General features: G+C 40.4%; 1 protein-coding gene across 1 annotated transcript in view; it reads right to left on the bottom strand.

The window, feature by feature from the left end:
* GRIN2B (glutamate ionotropic receptor NMDA type subunit 2B) overlaps window positions 1-19,670 on the bottom strand; it is a 397,603-nt gene that overhangs the window by 267,325 nt on the left and 110,608 nt on the right. Inside the window, exon 2 of the mRNA XM_045830156.1 lies at window positions 12,587-13,015. Coding sequence (XP_045686112.1) covers window positions 12,587-12,997 — 411 coding nt within the window. The 5' untranslated portion in view covers window positions 12,998-13,015. The remainder of the gene's footprint in view (window positions 1-12,586; window positions 13,016-19,670) is intronic.

Here is a 19,670-nt window from a genome sequence, read left to right as displayed (position 1 = left end):
GATTCAAGAGGAGTCTGTATTTCAATACTACTAGAAATAATAGTAGAAGCCATTTATTCAAAATCAGGTGTGTGCCTGAGGGAATAATAAGTCCCTTAAAGATTACTGAATTTTATCACATAATAATTCTTCAAGGTTGATGAATATTAACCCCATCAGGGAAATGAGAAAAAATAGATCACACAGCATGGTAAGAAGAGGTCACCAGCTTCTGAAAAGTGGAACCACAAGTCAAAGTGGCTCTAAGGTATATATTCTGCTCACTACACAAACTGCTTCCATCTAAAAAGATGGTAAATCAAGTGGTGTCACTTCCTTCTTACACCACCTACAATGAAATTTTAAAATATTCAACTCTGTGCAAGATCCTCAAGTCCCACACATCTGGCCCTGAAGTACCTTTCCGCCATACTTCCTGTCATGTCCCACATTGTCCAACTCTACTGACCTTCCTCTTACTCATCAAAAACCAAACAAAACAAAAAAGAGAGAGAAAGAAACATGCTCCCACTTCAAGGTCTTCACATCTGCTGATCTCTCGGCCAAAATGCTGCTCCCCAGATCATCACACGTCCTGATCCTTCTCATCGTACAAACTCAAGTGCTACCTCCTCTGACCATGCCTGACAACCCTGCCCAAAACAGTGCACATTACCCTTTCCTGCTATTTTCATTACAGCATTTACCCCCACACCTCAACTAATATTGTTCAATCTGTGTGTTTGGTTATTGCCCGTCAAGGCACCACAAGGACATGTCTCTCATATTGACTGTATCTCCAGGGCCTTAAACAGTTACTGACACCCAGGAGAAGCATAATAATTTTTTTTCAATGAATGAATAAATAAATGAGAAAGAACATCGTTTGCTAAAGGAAGTTTCAAAATCTCTTTCTCCTGCTTTTGGAAACTTAATTGCATTGATTAAATTACTTGGTAATACCTTGCTGATTAGCAGTCAGATAAATTACATATTTTGTCTTCTGAAACTTTAAAAATCAGTTTATTTCTTTCTGCTTTCCCCCTTCAAAGAGGGCTAATCAAGTCAAGAGTACCACTGGCACCCAACTGCTCTGTATTAAAGAAGTTGTGTTCTGCTACCTCAGACTGCATTCCTGATTTGCCATGTCTGTCTGCAGAAAGTGGACATGAGCGTTGCAATGTGAGATGTTAGTGACAAGCTGTCGACTGCTGGTATCTGGCAGGTGTGAAGAAAGAAAGGGTTATGGAGATAGGAGCCTAGGCAGAGATAAAGAATGTATTTGCCTATAACCAGAGGTTAATCCTACCATCCATTTTCATTTGAGTTTAAAATACTTTTCTCTTAATTGCAACTGACATCTGCTACACAGAAATGATTAATCTATCCATACACTTAATAAATACATATTAAGGGCTTACTATGTGCCAAGCTACATGTTAGGATCTGGGGATACAAAAATGAAAAAGACATAGGACTGACAGCTAGTAAATAACCTCTTATGATTAATTTGGTGGTGATAAGAACTTGGAAAATTCAGAATGAAAGGAAATAGAAGGAAAACAAGCAGGATGATGAATATAAAAACATATCTGACACCACGAGGGCTTTGGATTAAGAAGGTAGCCTCAGGTGAGATAACCCCATGCTGGGCACTGGAAAGGATAAAGGTACCCACAACCACATTTGAAAACACACACGCAAGTGTACTCACACAAAACAAAGAAGCCAGAACAAAAACAAAGAAAGAAAAGTGCAGAAAGAGAAGAACTAGCACTAGAAGACAGACTGCACTGCCTGGTAGTTCCGCTGAGGCCTCAGAGGTAGAACAGCTAAACAGAGCATGAACACTTCACCTTTCGGCATTGTGCCAGGCCTGGGGTGGGCTAGACTGCCCCATGCAAACACCATCTCTGCATAGATCTCCCAAAGAACATGCCCAATTACTACAGAACAAGGTGAATTTAGATCCCATTGTTGATGGCTTATATTTCTGTTTCTATCAATCACCCTGCTCACTGATTCCTTTATCCAATGAAGACTTACTGAATATCTCTCACAGACATACAACTTACTGATTCCTACTATTTGCCAGGACTTTTCTAAGCAATTTAATAACTTTACTGAATAACCTTAAGAAATAGTCTACTTTTATCACTATTTTATAGATGAGGAACCAAAGGCTCAGAAAAGTTAAGTAATTTGCCAAAGGTCACACAGTAAATGGTGGAGCCAGGAAACAACCTAGGCAGTGAGATTCCAGCGATCCTCCTCTCCACTCTGGTGTGCGTATTACTTTCCTAGGGTTGTCATAACAAATTACCATACACTTGGTGGCTTTAAGCAACAGAAGTTTATTTTCTCACAGTTCTGGAGGCCAGAAGCCTGAAACTAAGGTTGGTAGGGTCATGCTCCCTTTGAAGGCTCTAAGGGAGAGCCTTTCTTTGCTTCTTCTAACTCCTGGTGGTTTCCTTGGTATGTGGCTAAGTAACTCCCACCTCTGCCTCTCTTCACAAGGACTTCTCTTTCATGTCTACATATTCTCCTCTTCCATCTCTTACAAGGACTTTTGTCATTGGATTTAAGTGCCACGCAGCTAATCCAAGATGATCTCATTGTAATATCCTTCACTTAATTTCATCTGCAAAGACCCTTTTTCCAAATAAGGTCACATTCACAGGTTCTAGGAGTTGGGACAGAGACATACCTTTTTTTTTTGGTGGGGGCACCATTCAACACACTACAGTGCTTATACAGAGCACAGTTTAATAACTGTTCATTGTTTAATAAAAATTAGCTTTTACTCTGCTCCCAATACTACAGCATGCACAATACTAGGAATATAAAAATCAGTAAGTCATGGCCCTAGCCCACAATGAGCCCACTGAATCCCAAGTGAGACAAATAGGTAAACAAGATAATTACAATAAAAGCATATGTAAGGCACAGGAGAGGTACAAAAAAAAAGAAGAAGAAAAGAAGTAATCAATTCTTTGAAGATGAGAGTCAGAAAAGGGTCCACAGTAGTGCTATAGCTTCTCTCTAAAAGTGAGTAGGTGTTTCTGAGTGGACAAGGAACAGGATATTCTAAAGGAAAGGAAGTAGCAAAAACACAATCACAGAGATGTAAAAAGGCCAGGACCATCTGGGGACCTGTAAACAATTTAGTGTGACTTGACATTATTGTTCAAAGATGAGAAGGCTAGGAGAAAATCCTGGAGAGGTAGCCAGGGACCACATCAAAGAAGATGTCATATTCCAAACTGTGGGAAGCCAATGTGGAGCTTCCAGTGAAAGTGTAAAAATCCGATTTGATTTTCTAAGGAATCACACAGGTAAGCTACCATGTGGCAGTGCAGAAAAGGAAGGAGAGCCAGCACTGAGGTCGTGCAAGTGCATGGAAGGGGGGGGCAGAGGTAACAGATGATGAGGGGAAGGGAGTGGTCTGGGTTGATTCCCAGACTGGTTAATACTCCCTTTATAGACTCCTTCTTGGTTTCTAGTTTCTATAATGCCTTTTTTTAAATCTGGTTTTCCTTTTAACTCACTAATAATTAATTCCATCTTAGCTCCTTTATTATCTCTACTTCCTCTGGCCATCCCTCCAATGATGGGATTTGGTTTTATGGTTCAGAATTAAAAATTGGGTTCTGTCCTTGAGACATGTGTCTCCTCAATCCACTTGTTGGTTCTGAGCCATCTCATCTGCCTCCCTGATTTCAACCACCCCTCCTTGCTAATGAAGTTCATATCTATGTTTCTAGCCCTAATCACTCTTTCCTTTAGGCCCAAATCCAACTGCTTGCTAGACTTTTTCGCTTACATGACCCTTCCACATTCTAAATTTTACTCTTTCTCATTCCCACTGTCACCAAATTTGTGACAAATCTAATTACTCTTGTCATCAAAATTGTTGGAATAGCACTAAAAGGGTCAACAGTGTCCAATGCTGCAGGAGGTCAACAATGACTTGAAAAGTCCGCTGGATTTGGCACTTTGTAGAAAGTGAGAGCTGAGGAAGTGAAAACTGCAGTTTTAGAGTGCCCTTTAAGGACCTGAACTGTGAAAAGAAGGAGAGAAAGGAGGAAGAACCCAGGTCAAGAAAAGCTTTCATGTTTGTTTATTAACTAAGACTTGAGCATGTTCAATGGAGGTAAAATTGCTATTTGGATTCTTTTTAATTGTAGAGAGAGAGAGAGAGTAAAGGATAAATGGAGGAAGGGAGGGAGGGAGAAGGGGAGGGAGGTAAGGGAAACAAAATTTGTTGTTCCACTTATTTATGCATTCACTGATTGATTCTTGTATGTGCCTTAATGTGATCAAACCTGCAAACATGGCAAAAATTGGTATTTTGGGTAAAACTGTTCTTGCCTGTTGAGCACTATCACACATATTGCAGGACACTTAACATGCCTGGTCTTCCAGTTCTAAGTGCCAGGAGCATGAAGACACACAGACACATAGACACACATGCAAAACCAGTCATTAAGATGTTAAAAAAAACCCTCCCCCAATACATTTCCAAACATCTCCTGGGTACCACAAAGCTAGAGAGAAGATGTCAGCAAGAAAGAATAAATTGATAACTAAAGGAAAAAAGTAAATAACTGATGAACCAAGGTCCTAATCTAGGCATATATGTGGGTAGATTGGCCCAAGGGCACCAAAGCAGGGTTTGGTGTGAGCCAGGAAAAATGACAAATGACAGATATTTGGGCTTTAGAGTCACACGAATATTGGTTGAATTCCCAAGTTGTCACCTACTTCCTTTGAGAGATACTTCTGACCATCCCCAAAGCTGTTCCCAACTGTTGCCCCCTTGCCATTTCCACCAGAAAGCCTCGCACTCCCCACTTCCTATCCAGGGTTGGCTATGTAACATTTTTGGACCCATGCTATCAAAGATATGGGAAGACTTCCTGACCTAATAACCACCCCCTGGCTTTTCCTTCTCTGAGTGTTACCAGGATGTGTAAAGCTAGGGCAGACACCTTGCAACCATGACAAAAATGCCAAGAGAATCCCAGAGGTCAGCCTGACCTCAATGCATCATGGAACCATCCCCAGTAGTCCCCATCTCCAGGTGCCTTATTCGGAGATACCAATAAGCACTATTTGTTTAAGCTACTATAAATGAAGGCACCCTGTCCAATAAGCACCTATTTGTTTAGGCCATTGTGAGTCAATCAGTATCTAAAGACCTTAAGCAAAACAGTTAACCTCTCTGATCTACAATTTCCTCATCTGCAAAATGGAGACAAAATGCAAGGCTCCTAAATTCAATGAGAGAATTAAATGAAATAACATATCCAAGCTCATCTAAGGTGACTAGCTCAGAGCTTGACAAAAGTAAATGATCAATCAATGTTAGTTCTTTCTTATTGTAACCTCATAACAACCCATGATAATTTGGGTGTTCTTTGCCCTGTGAAATGGAATTGCATCAATACAAATTTTTGTCCTCAAAAAAGTGAAATAAAAATAGGCTTTATTCAGCATGCATACTCTCATGCATGCTGAACCTTTAAAATGAAATATAATTTTAATGCCATGTTTAATGCTATCACCAAATAAATATATTTTTGAATAAAATATGCATTTTATTTAAAAACATAATTTTGAATAAAATATAAACTCTAAATTATATTCTAAACATAAAATCAAGATATAATTTTGAATAAATTGTATACCTAACATCAATAAGTATGGTAACAGAATCACAGAAGTCTCAGAAAGGGAAATGAAAATATATTCTTGGTGTGAAAATAATAATACAAGGAGTTTTTCAGCAATATCAGTGTAATGTATTAAAAAGAGGTTGGTGACATTTAATAAATTAACTGCCTTCCTGTATCTATAACATAGTGCCACTTCCTACCTAGTACCTTTAATGTCTCTTTCATTTAATAATTTACTTTTTCTTATATATAAACACTTCCAAATCTATGACTGACATTGTATTCAAAAACTATTTTATTTTGCTATGCTTCCCTTGTAATGCTCTTATCTTCATTGCTTATATCCTATGTGTATCAGTTTCCTGAGATCACTGTATGTCTCTGCTTTGAAAATCTTGATAAGTCCTGATCATGTCACAAGCAGTATTTGCATCCCCACAGAGGCGGTGCCTACTGAGCTGCTGTTCATCCACCAGGCATAAAAGGAAAGGTATTATCATCCCAAACTCTTCCCTTTTAGTCAACAGGAAAACAATAGGATCCCATTTTCCTCAATGATTTAGGTAAGGCCTGAAATATGAAAACACAAGATAGTGTGTGCCGAAGGCCTGCTGTTTACTAAGAGCTGGGAACAGTGCTTCATAAGGCTCACTATGGACTAGGTGTTATTTTGCCCCATCTTACAAATGGAAATTTTGAGGCTAAGTGTTTAAAGAGCACACCTAAGGTCACACAGGTGGGAACGCACACAGTTGAAGCCTACTGGCTTGAAAGGCTGCAATCTCTTCACACTGTGCCACCTCCTTCCTGCGGACACATCTTCACCTTCCTGGAGGATGCATAAGAAGTGATGGCTCATGTGTTATTTTCTAGTACCAAGCACCTTTGTTTCTATGAATATATAAAGCAAGTTCTGGGGCCTTAGTTTTTTAAGCATAAAAACTATACCTAGACTTCAAGTGGCCAGTCTCTTGAAAGCAAACCCTAGTTCCAGTTTTAAAAGAAAGGATACGATGGCCAACAAGAAACACATTCCACATAAGCAGGTGGAAAGACTAAACTTCAGACAGACTTGAGGGCTGCATCACTGCAATGTTAACAGGGTCTTAGAGAGAACTGTCCACCCATATTCCCCCAAAGTACAGTTCAAGGAAATGAGAAACATGGGATAAGGGTAGCTGACTTCCAGGCAGGCCACTGTACCCTAACTTTTTCTGATTTCCTCAGTGTGTGTGCTGAGAGGCGTAAAGTCATCTGAGAAACTTTTAAAGTCAAACATACTTGCAATCAGATCCTAGTCCCAGTATTTCTCTAGCTATGTGACTGTGGCCAATGTACATAAACTCTCTGATGTAGTTTCCCCATCAGCTAAAGAAATACTACTTCACACCGCACAGCATAAGAATTAAGAGTCCTTATTACTGTGCCTGGCACAAAGTTGGCATACTATATCAGCTTCTTTATCCTCTTGCCTTTTCTACCTCTCTGTCTTCACTCTCCTCATCCAAGAAATACTGTAACACCACTGTTTGCTCTGCCCCAAGGAATACCATCTGACAAACAACCAAAAGCAAGGTAAAAAGCCTAAAAGACACCAAACTTGGCAAACAGACAGAGTAATGGGTGAGTAGCATAGCTATCTTGATTTCAAGATTGTGTTGGATATAACCCTCATGAACAACTGGAAGGCAACAGTGTACTCAGAGTCACATACTACCGCTAGTTCTTCTGCTCCCTCCAAATACTTTGCTATTTGGTATGAGTAAGGTGAGGAGGGGTTGGGGGAGAGAAGTGAAGACATCAAGAAAAGATGGAGCCAAAGAAGAATAGGGGCCATCTTTGTAGCTCCAGTTAGATTCCAAAATGTAGCTCTCCGCACAGAAAAATAAGAGTGCTATTCAAACATCAAGTCTCAACCAAGCAAGTTAGAAAGAATCATAGCAATAGATTCCAGAGTAAGATTATTTTTAATGTGTCCTTTAGTGAGGAACAAGGTATGGAGGATGATGCATGTTTTAGCTAATGTACTTCACTCAAAGCAAGCCACCTATTTCCAGATCCTGACTCTTGACTCAGCATACCCTTTTCTCTCCCATTCTTGCAGCATGAAAGAACGGCTCTCACATCCTTTGCCTGATCCCACTGGAACTTGCACTTTCTGTTTTCCTTCCTACCTCCTGCTCAAGCCATTTTCAGAGCTCATAATGCCAGCAACAGAACTGTCAATAAGCCTCTTTCCCCATCACCATTCCTTATTTCTCTCACTTAAAGTGTGTGTTTACACAGTGTTTTTCTGTATTTTTCCACATATTTTATTTCATTTTCATTTCACAATGTAAAGTACATATGGAAGAAAACAAAATTTAAATCTTATAAACTGTAAACTCTAAAGCACCTAGGATACATCAGTGAACAAAAAGAGCCCTGTCTCTCCACATGATCTGCGTAGTTCATTATTATTACGCATTTGTAAGAGACACAACAGGGAAGCAACCAACCAGTTTAACCAATAACCTCTTATACTAGGGCTGGCGGTAGGGCAGGGTCGAGTGGCAGTGGACCTAAAATAACACAGGCTTCAAAATAGGTACATCTGTGATTTGAATTATAGTCCCATTGCTCATAAACTGTGATATCCCAGATTAGTTACTTAACCCCTCTGAGCTAAAATGTAAAAACCCAAGAAAGATTCAGCAAGTCAGCAAGGAATGTCCTGGAAAGAAATGGAAATAGGTCTTGCTTCAATTTATTATTTGGATCCAGATGGGCATCCTAAGTCTAGTATCACAGGGAGAATAAAAGCAATTTTAACCAGGAAAAATAAAATAAACTCCTTATACTTAGGTGGGGAACTGCCAAAAATCTCCTCATACATTTTTAAACTATCTCTGTTACTATTCAAAACAGCCTTCTGTTATAAGCACCTAGCAGTTCTTTCCTCATTAGAGCTCTTCTATAACTGAACAGGTATGTGCTTTTTGGCTACGGTGTGGCTGTATCACTGATGAGCCTCAGCTCCCCTGGTGAGGCAAGACCATGGCTGCCAACCACACTTCACAGCCATGGCAGGAGACAGGTGATTGGTCTCCAGGTCAAAAATGTCTCTACAGCTGGCTGTGATGCTATTCAATTCCCATTCTTTTCCTGCATCATGAAATCTCCTCCCTCCCTCCCTCCCTCCCTCCCTCCCTCCCTCCCCCCCCTCTTTCTTTCTTTCCTTCTTTCTTTCTTTCTTTCTTTCTTTCTTTCTTTCTTTCTTTCTTTCTTTCTTTCTTTCTTTCATACAACTTTGGCTTAGCCTACTGAATGTTAAGCTGGATATGTACTGAAGCACTTCCTATGCATTATCTCATTTAATCTTCATTAACCCTGTAATGAATATATTATTATCCCCATTGTATAAGCCAGGAAACCAAGGTTTAGAGTGGTTGGTAGGTGAGTAGTCCAGACCCCCACAATGAAGAAGTGATGGTTGAAACCCACTGTGACTCCAAATTCTGAGCTTTGAACAGCTCAGAATTCTCCACTCTACTGGTTCCCGGGCTTCTTTTGGCCATGGTGTAAGGTGCATTTCCTTGTTGGGAAAGCAGAGCACTTATTAATGCTTATACTGATTAATCAACATATACAACAAAGTGAGCACATGCTATTTGACCAGATGCTGAACCTGTGTCGGAATACTTTTGTCAAAAATCTTTATAACCATGCTGTCTTTCTTCCATCACCAACGCCCTGAACTGGGGACTTTATCCCTACAATGCAATCTTCCACAAAGACACTTAACAAGTGGATTCTGTTTCAAACAAGTAAACACAAACTACGTTAAAATGGAATGGCAATTAACTATCTTCTAGAAAGTGGAAGCAAAATGGAAGGCTTACCTGTCATCTTTCAGGTGGTAACTCTACCTTAAAGACTCTACCTTAAAGGCATACCTCAAACATAGGGAAGCTATATTCCTCAGATCATCTGCATCAGTTCCACTTGCAAATGTTTTGTCCACTTGCCCCCTAGTTGATTCATAGTTGTCAAACTCTGTGTCCTCATTCTATGTTTGTAAAATGTGGTCATGATACTTAAAAATAAACTTCTATTTTTAAAAACTGACCTTAGCATTTGAGGTGTTTTATTTTTGAAACTTGCCCCAAAAGCTTATTTCTCTGAAATCTAGGAGATTCTTTTTCCTTGCCTTCATGCAAATCCTTTAAGCCTAGGAACGTTCCTCCACACAGCTCCCCGGAATCCTGGCCCTGCCACCCTCTCAGTCCCAGCGGTTCCTGCCGTGCCCTTCTCTGCAGCCACCAGAGGCCCACTCAGGCATCCAGCCCCTTGTGACCGAGCCTGCAGTCTTCTGGCTTCCATGTTCTCAGGGCCTCCTTCCTGCTTCTTTTTCTTCTTCCTACCTACTTTTTAGAAACCTTTTTAGGTCAAAAGTTGGACATTATTTAGGCTATTTTAGGAAACTGCCTAAAAATCATTGCCCATCTCTCTTTTCTGATGGAGAAAAAAAGATAAGATGGGATATTTGGGTTGGTTGCAGTGGTGGGAGGGGTTAGGAGGAAGAGACCAGAGGGAGATCTCACTACAGTGACCACCTCACTGGCTTCAGTCCTCGCTTTCTCCCTAAAAACAGTACCCAGTGGGCCCCCTATGAAATTGTGCTGCCCCTAAGTGCTACTTACATGCTCACTTACTCTCTCCGGTAGTCAGATTCCACTACTGCCATTATGAATCAAGGGGTGAATTACATTTAGTCAGATAAGACCCACCACAGAAGAGAAAGTACAGAATAGGAAGGAACGTGAGACCCTAACCAGCCTCTCTATTCCCTGAGAGGCGACAGAACATGTGGCCTTTGGAGCCAGCAACCAGTGTTAAAGTCCTGGCTGCCACTTACTAGCTACATCATCTCGGTTATGCTATTTAACCTCTCCGAGCCTCAGTTTCCCCATCTGTCAAGTGGAGATAAATAATACCACTTAGCTCACTGGCTTGTTAAGAGTATTAAATAAAATAATACATGCAAAGCACTATGTGCCCAGCATATGTAGAGAAGCTAAAGCATCTAGGATACATCAGTAAATAAAAGAGCCCAGGCTCTCCACATGATCTAAATCTACTTCATCATTATTACGAATTTGTAAGACACACAGAGAAGCAACCAACCAGTTTAACCAATCACCACATATTGGGGCTGGGGGTGGGGTGTGTTGGAGCGGTGGTTGAGCTAAAATAACATAAGTTGCACAATAGCCCATAAAAGGAAAAAAAATCACTTTTACTTTTCTTTTCTCAAAATAAGTATGCACTCATTAATGTTTCAAAAATTTGGCTCATCCATCTTGGCATTTTTCAGTGCCATACTGTGCCCTCAAAACACCACTGTGAAAATATAATTGGCTAAGGATAATATTAACAAAAAATCTTCCTGAAGCAAAAACTCCATAGGTTTTGCCACAGTCAGTCTGTATTTCCCATTCTGCTTAAATTGACCTCACTTCCCTTAGCATCCACTCCTCATGCCAGCATTTGACTCTAACATCTTTACCTTTCAATATCTTTCTCATATGCAACTGAAGTTCCTCCACTTAGTACGTTCCAGTTGACCGTTCCTGGACTGAATGCAGGAAGCTCCAAAACAGACGTTAGTCATCCCTGCCTGCTGCCAACAGATGGCAATAGTGATCGTGCGAGGTTATCTCACTCTGTTAAGCCCAGCAGGTGACGGTTCTCAACCGGCCAAGGAACAAGCTGGTGGTGTCTGTGCTGGGTTTTGAGGTGTTCACTAACATGATTAACCCTACAGCATGTCTTGTAAGTAAAAAACTAATGGCAGTTTTTCAAGTTATGTTAAGTATGAAATGACAATGAAAAGTTAGAAACAAGTTTAACAACCCAAATAAAAAAAAACAATAAATATTGTACATGTGAAGTGAATCAATCTGAGCTATGAATGACTGTGAAAGACAACACATAGTGAGAAGTGCTGTGCCTAAGCAATAAGCAATAAAGCAAGAAAAGATAACTGAATACATAAAAAACATGAAAACAAAACACAACCATAACAAAACACTTTCTGCAGTTAGAGAACAAGCATCAATGTCAGATAACAGTTAGTTGTATGACAATCTAACATCCATGCAGGAGAGACTAGGGTTTATTTGAGGCCTGAAAGCAGTGGTTCTCAGCCTTAACTGCACTCTGGAATCATTTGGGGAATTTTAAAAGTCCTAAACCCCAGGCAGTACCCGAGGCCAACAATCAGAACCTCTGGAGGCAGTAGCCAGGCACTGATCATGTTTAAGGCTGTTCAGGTGATTCCAACATGCAACCAAGGTTAAGAACCACTGCCTTCACATCTAAGCACAGGGATTGCAGCTGCTGCTGGTGCATTTCATCTAACCTATGAATTAAAACCCATTCAAATGCACAGATCGGTGTGTAATAAGCATGGACTCCTTAGCAAGAAACACTTCTTTATGATATTTGTATCTTTGAGGAGAAAAATTACCTGCCTCAAAGGATTTTTCATTTTATATTCTTGAAACTGGTATGGGTAAAGAATATGCATTACATAGGAAGAACAGAGCACACCTTATTTTAAATTTTTGAAGAAGCTAGTCATATGCGTATTTGAAGAAAATGGATCACAGAGCTACAAGCTTCAATATCTCTTAGTAATTTCTGTGCATCCACTTATAAACAAATGGACACACAAAGCTGTTCAAAACTAGGAACGTCTAGATACCAGTGTCTTTCCCTCACTCTCATCTCTAAGCAATTAGACTAATCCCTGATCTATCCACTCATTGAGTGCATTCTTCCTACTACCTTTCATCTTTCACAATTAAGTTCTGCATTAAAACAAATGGATCATTTAGTTCTCCATTCAAACCAACCAGGCTCTTCTCACCACAGCCCACTTTTACCTTATCTGCCATTATCATAGAGGATCCCCCGTGGATGCCAAGGATGGGGGTGAGAGTCTGGGCTGAAATGAAGTCAAGGATCTGGGCGATGGCTTCCTGGTCAGTGTCGTCAGCAAACACCACCCCCTGGATCTTCCGGTCGGACATGAGATCACAGATACGGGTGATGATGCTCTTTGGATCGGTCTCATTCATGGCTACCAGCTCCACACGGGGCACCACGGAGAGATGGTGGAAATCATCTTTCTCGTGGGCATCCTTGATGGCCACCTCGTCTGAAGTGCCCACAAGGATGACAGCAATGCCAATGCTGGGTGGGCTCTTCTGGGAACGAGCTCTGCTGCCTGACACAGCCAGGACGGCCAACACCAACCAGAACTTGGGAGAACAGCACTCTGCTCTGGGCTTCATCTTCAACTCGTCGACTCCCTGAAAACATAAAGACAGAATGGTTAAATCACAACACAGGCTACATGACCTGTCTTTGAAGAGGCTGGATACTACAAGTCTAGGGCCTTTGCTCATTTTCAATCCCAACTTCTATCTTCTAGTCTAGTCTCTTATAATCCCTTGTGTTTGCTTAGAGTGAGAGAAAAACTTTCAAAAGAATCAGAAATCCTTGAGCAAGACAATTAAAGATGCTACTGCTGCAGCTATCAGCAGCAAACAGACAGAGACAAATGAGGGAAAGAGGATGCAAGTGGTCCAAGCAGTAATGCCAAGTGCTCAAACACAGGAGTCTCCAAGAGGGGGTCTTGCTGTTGTCACATGATCCTGGGCACTCCTATTGTAATCCACCCTTGAACTGCTCTTGGGCCAAGGGGATGGCATAGGCCAGGCAGAGAAAGCAGTAAAATGGGCTTAACAGGGGCTAGCAAAAAAACATGGTCTGGATAAACTAGATATAGAGAGCTACAGACACATAAGCCCCACGTTTTTGCTGCCTTTATTTAATGTTCACCTCAAAGAGGACAAGAATCTGAAAGTTCTTCAGCAGACTTTTTAGTATCTGGCTCTTATAGTACATCAAAAAAAAAAGACTAATATATGGGCAGTACTTTAAAAAACAGCTCAATTGATCCTTACAATAACCCAGTGGAGGCAAAAAATAAGAAATATACTGTTATCCCCCTTTTATAGATGTTGAAGCTAAGGCTCAAAGAAGCTAAGAAATCCAAAACCATGAACCACTTAAGCAAAAAAATATATAAATTCAGATCTTCTGACTTTTAGGCCAACTTGCATTCCATTGCATTACATCACACTGCTTCTCAAATCACCCATTATTACAAAGAATAGTTTTATTTTGATTTGTTTATGCATCAAAATATGATAGTCTTGACAAATACTACTGATAAGTGCAGTAATGTCAGAGCCACTTTTGAAAAAATTTCCATGGCACAGGGCAGTGCTATCATAGTGACTGTCCTGAAATGGCTGACACCATGTTTCTATACAATTCACCACCTTTTACCCATAACAAACTCCTACTCTTTACTTCCACCTATGCCTCTGAATCTTACACGATGCACCAGACTGAGGACACAGCTCTACACAGAGCTTGGTAATTTCTGCTTATATTTCTCACCATTTTCCAAGAGCTCCTCTTACTTAAATAGAACTAGACCTGCTTCAATTGTTTTGGTTTGCTTTAAATAATAATTTATTGCACCTCTACTATATGCTGTATACTGCATTAGGCATTTCCTCAGATGGAGTCTCTTTGGTCCTCATTGAAACTCTATGAACTATTATCCCCAATTTTCAAATAGAAAAACTGAAGCTTAAAACAGTTACATAATGTTCCCAAGGTCAACACCAGCATGCCAATACATAAACTTAGCATTTTTATACTCCAAAGAAATATTCTACAAACTATACTCAAAACCAGAATCAGCGATTCTCACTCTTCTCCAAAAAGAGAGAATCTGTAATCAATGATGAAATCATTGATTAATGAAATCAATGTGGCCTAATATCTCATGCTTGTTTGAAAACACAAAAACATTAAGATATTAGGGATCTAAAAACTTTGAGAGTTTAGCTGACAAAAGAAAACAATTATGATGGTGTTGAAAAGAGAGGTAAGGATGTCAGGCTGAGCAGACCTACTGCAAAAGGGCATTAATGATTTGGAAGTAAAATGTTGGGGACATTTTGTGGCTGAAGGAGCACAAAATCCAATCCAGTTCTTGGCAGAAAATGCTCTGGAACTCTTGCTGTTGTAGTCATCCTTCCACACTGCCAAGAAGGAAACCTATATTGATCACCTTGTCTATCTCTTGCGAATAAGACAAGTAGCTCGGTGGTTCATGCCTGAGCAGGGTTTACTCCTGACAATATTCTGGTCTATGCACCTTTGTGGAAACAGGGAATGACTACCAGAGCCCTGGAAGCCCATGCTGATGAACTGCATCCAATTGAGCAGGAGAGCCAGGGCCTGAATTCCTCCTCCTCAAGCTTAGAGCAGAGCAGCACTATATGGAGCAGAGCAGCACTATATGGAGCTGAGCAGCACTGAATATTCAGAGCAAGACCGATGGGTTTAGCATCTCAAATAGCTGTTGGAAAAATAACAATAATAATCTGTTCAATTTCAAGGACTGGTTCTCAGGGAGAACCAAAAAATTTAAAAGTTGGCAAGACTAGCAGCTAACTTCATTCCAATGGGATTCTAATCATTTAGTTACCCGCTACTAAATCAGATTCCTCCGCACTGAAAAGTGGTCCACTCTGTCATGACTGTTTATTAACTTTAATAGCACTCTACACTCTCCTATTCTGTGTTTTATTTGCTCTCTTTAAAATATCTTTTGTGTTCCTCTATTTCTTCGCACACAATATATTACACTTTGTTATGCAATGGCTAGTTGTGACACTCAAAGAATAGAATCTAGTTTTTCTGACTGTCCTCTTTTATACTCAGAATAGAGCAAAGCAATACATTATGGGAGATACCAGTAACAGAGGGACTGTGAGACAAGCAAAGAAGCTGCTGTGAATGCAAACTCAATTTCACACATTAGAAGGGGGTTAGTTGGGAGAAAGTGTGTAGTCCAAGATAAGTAAATTGGTTTTGCTCCCTTGCACAGACAGACCACAGTTAGTCTTAACGTACCTGCTCTGTGAAGCTTTGCTCCCTCCTCTCCACTGTTTTTCACCTTCTCCCAGTAGAATTGAGCATTGTTTCCTTTTGACTATCACCAAAGCCTGTGCATGTCTATCTAAATACCAATATAGTGTAAGAGTTTACTATAATTATATGAGTATGTGTAGTTGGTAATCTCCTGGTGGGCAGGTACCTTTCCAGTTCAGTAAGCATTTATTTAGCACCTACCATGGAGGAGACATTGTTATTAGTGTTGGGGATGCAACTAACACAAGCCCTAACCTCCACTTCCACAGTCTAGCAGAAGACACAGAAACACAAAGAAGACCTTGTCACATTTCCATTTGCATTCTGGGGGGTGTAGCTCATATACAATAAGGAAAGACTCAATAAATGGCAGCTACTGAGTTTCCACCATTGTAAAAGTGTCAATATTTGACCATTTTTTTACCTACAGTACTAACCTATATTATATATTATATATTTATAGTAACATTTTACTTATAGGTTAATAATAACCTACCATATGCCAGACACTATTATTGTTAGGCAATTTTCATGCAGTATTAAATCACATATAAAGATTGTAAGTCATAATTTTTCCTTACACTACAAATAAGGAAACATCTCCTGCGAGGTTAAGTATATGACCAAGGTCACACAGCTAATAGGGATGGCATCAAGTTTCTAACCAAAGTTTGTCTATTCCCAAACCCTTGCTCTTTCCATTCTGCTTCCTCTCAGTATGAGTATATGAATGAATGAACAAAAGAATAAATGAAATCACCAACCAAAAACAAGTTGTACTGTAAAACCAGTTCCACATTAACTAAGTGCCTGAGGATGGACAAATCACTTAATCAAGGTCCCTTTATTTTTACAGGTGAAATCAGGATAATGTACTAACCTACATACCTGAAAGATATTTTTTTAGGTTTTTGTGAGGATCAAATAATAATATGGAAGTGCTTTGAAGAAAAGGATGTTAACTTTAAGCTTCTATAGAAGTTGTTCAAGGATCCTAGCTATTTATGAAAGCACAAAGTCAGCATGTGGGAGGTGGTGGGTGACAGAATGGTAGACAGAGGCTGAGAGGAATGTTAAGAGGAACCTCACAGGAGGCAAGCAATATTAGTTCCCTGACAATTATAACACCCTGGAAAAGATGTCATATAATGGTCTCAGAGTAGCAGCAAACTCAAGAGTCATTCAGGTTAGGGTCAATAATGGGAATCAGTGAAGTTCAAGACCCCCCAAATAAGGCTGTGAATTCAGGCACTAGGGTGCATAAACAGCCAAGAAAAAAAGCAGCTGGTGAGGATGTGGAGAAAAGGGAACCCTAGTACACTGTTGGTGGGAATGCAGACTGGTATACCCACTGTGGAAAACAGTATGGAATTTCCTCAAAAAACTAAAAATGGAACTGTCTTTTGACCCAGCAATTCCATTGCTGGAAATCTATCCAAAGAATCTCTAAACACCAATTCAAAAGAATTTATCCACCCCCATATTAACATCAGTGCTATTTACAATAGCCAAGATTTGGAAACAGCCTAAGTGCTCATCAGTAGATGAGTGGATTAAAAAAAAAACTGTGGTACATATATACAATAGAATACTACACAACAGAAAGAAAGAACAAATTCCTACCTTTTGTGACAGCATGGACAGAACTGGCAACTATTATGCTAAGTGAAATAAGCCAATTAGTAAAAAACAAATACCATATGATCTCACTTATAATAGGAATCTAATGAACAAAATAAACTAATGAGCAAAACAGAAACAGAAGTATAGAATCATGGAACAGACTGGCAGCTCTAAGTGAGGAGGGTGAGGTGGGGACTGATTGAAAGAAGGTGAAGGGATTAGTCAAAGAACATGTATGAAGGACCCATGGAAATGGACAGCACTGTGGGGCCTGATTATGGAAGTGAGGGGAAGGCTGGGTACAGTGGGGTGAAGGGGGGAAGAGTGTGACAACTGTAGTAGCATAAACAAAATTTTTAAAAAATGAAGTCAGGACCAAGATTCCCAGTCAAGATGGCAGCACAGGCAAACACCTCTTCACACAATCACAGCAAAATTACAACTAAGATATAGAACAACCATTGCTCAGAAATGACAGAAATTGAGTTGAATGGAAGTCTGGCAACTACAGAATTAGAGAAACCACATCCATCCAGACTGGTAGGAGGGGTAAAAATGAGGAATGGGCTAGTCCCACACCTATGTGGGGTGGATAAAAATTTGGAAGGAAAATCTCAGGAGCCAGGAGTCCCAGCCCCACACTAGACCCCCCCAGCCCAATATACCAGTACCAGGAACATAAGCAGCCATAACCTCTGGCTGCAAAAAATTAGCAAGGATTGAGTCAGTGGAAGAAACTGCTAGAGCCCCAAACAGTTCCTCTTAAAGACCCACACACAGACTCACCTACTCAAACTCACTCCCTCTGGGCTCTAGCACCAGGGTGGCAGCTTGAAGGGCACCAGTGGTGTGCATGGGGGTGCTAAGGTGCCTGGCATAAAGGTGAACAGGGGCCATTGCTCCTTTTCTGGGACTTCTTCCCACAGACTGGTGTATATCTAAGATTCCATCAGCCTGGACAACACTGTTTGACTCACCTCAAAGATTCCCAGAAACTCCACCTCACCCAACTTACAAGCACACCAAAGCTGTTTTTCCATATGAATGGCTGGTCTTGGCTCCTGTACACAACATCCTAAATCCTCTCAAACACACAGCAGCTGGCCTTAGTGAGCCCCAGGCTCAGAACTATCAGCCTAGATTCACAATTTGGCTTTGCCTGGGAATCTCTGAACCCAGCACAAGCAGCAGCCATCACGGATTACTTTATAACTCAGGCAGAGTGATCCCAGGCAAAATAAAGGTGGGGGGCTGATCTTGACTTGCATCACCCAGGAAACCCCAGGGCCAGCACACCCAGTGGATAGAAATAAAAAGATACAGTCAGAAATGAAGGATACACTAATTGGAATAAAGAACAATTTGCAGAGTAACAACACTAGAGTGCATAAAGCTGAGAATCAAATCAATGATTTGGAACATAAAGAAGCAAAAAAAACGCCCTGGCTGGTGTAGCTCAGTGGATTGAGCGCGGGCTGGGAACCAAAGTGTCCCAGGTTTGATTCCCAGCTAGGGTACATTTCTGGGTTGCAGGCCATAACCCCCAGCAACCGCACATTGATGTCTCTCTCTCTCTCTCTCTCTCTCCCTCTCTCTCTCTCTTCCTCCCTTCCCTCCCTAAAAATAAATAAAATAAAATCTTAAAAAAAAAGAAGCAAAAAACAAGCAATCAAAACAAGAAGAAGAAAAGAGAATCCAAAAAAATGAGACCAATGTAAGCAGACTATGGGACAACATTAAGCAATCCAACATTTGTTTCATAGGGATGCCAGAAGGAGAATAGAAAGAAAAAGAAATTGGGAATCTATTTGAAGAAATAATGAAAGAAAACTTCCCTAATATGGTGAAGGAAATAGAGTCCCAAACAAGATGGACACAAAGAGGCCCATTCTAAGACACATCATAATTAAAATGCCAAAAGTTAAAGATATAGAGATGGAAGGGGAAGAATGGGTGAGAGGTGAGGGGATTAAGAAGTACAAATATGTAATTACAGAATAGCCATGGGGATCTAAAGTATAGTATAGGAAAGAGAGTAGCCAAAGAACTTATAAGCATAACCCTTGGACATGAACAAGGGTGAGTGGATTGCCTGAGGGAGTTGAGGGGAGCAACCCTCCCCACCTAGGACAACTGTAATAACATCATCAATAAAATATAATTTAAAAAATAAAATCAGAAGATACTACTGAAAAAAAAGAAGAGAAGAAGCAAGATTAGAGAGCCAATTGTTCACCTCTTGGCCCTCTGTCTCCTTGCAGCTTGAGCTCAGTGGTCCCCAGATCTACAGCAAGCAAAAGACCACACTAGCCTATGTTCGCGCCT

Source organism: Phyllostomus hastatus, unplaced genomic scaffold (assembly GCF_019186645.2).
Source record: "Phyllostomus hastatus isolate PE091 unplaced genomic scaffold, TTU_PhHast_1.1 phas_scaffold_93, whole genome shotgun sequence".
In the NCBI taxonomy this organism is placed as follows: domain Eukaryota; kingdom Metazoa; phylum Chordata; class Mammalia; order Chiroptera; family Phyllostomidae; genus Phyllostomus; species Phyllostomus hastatus.
This window is presented reverse-complemented; position numbering and strand designations above follow the sequence as displayed.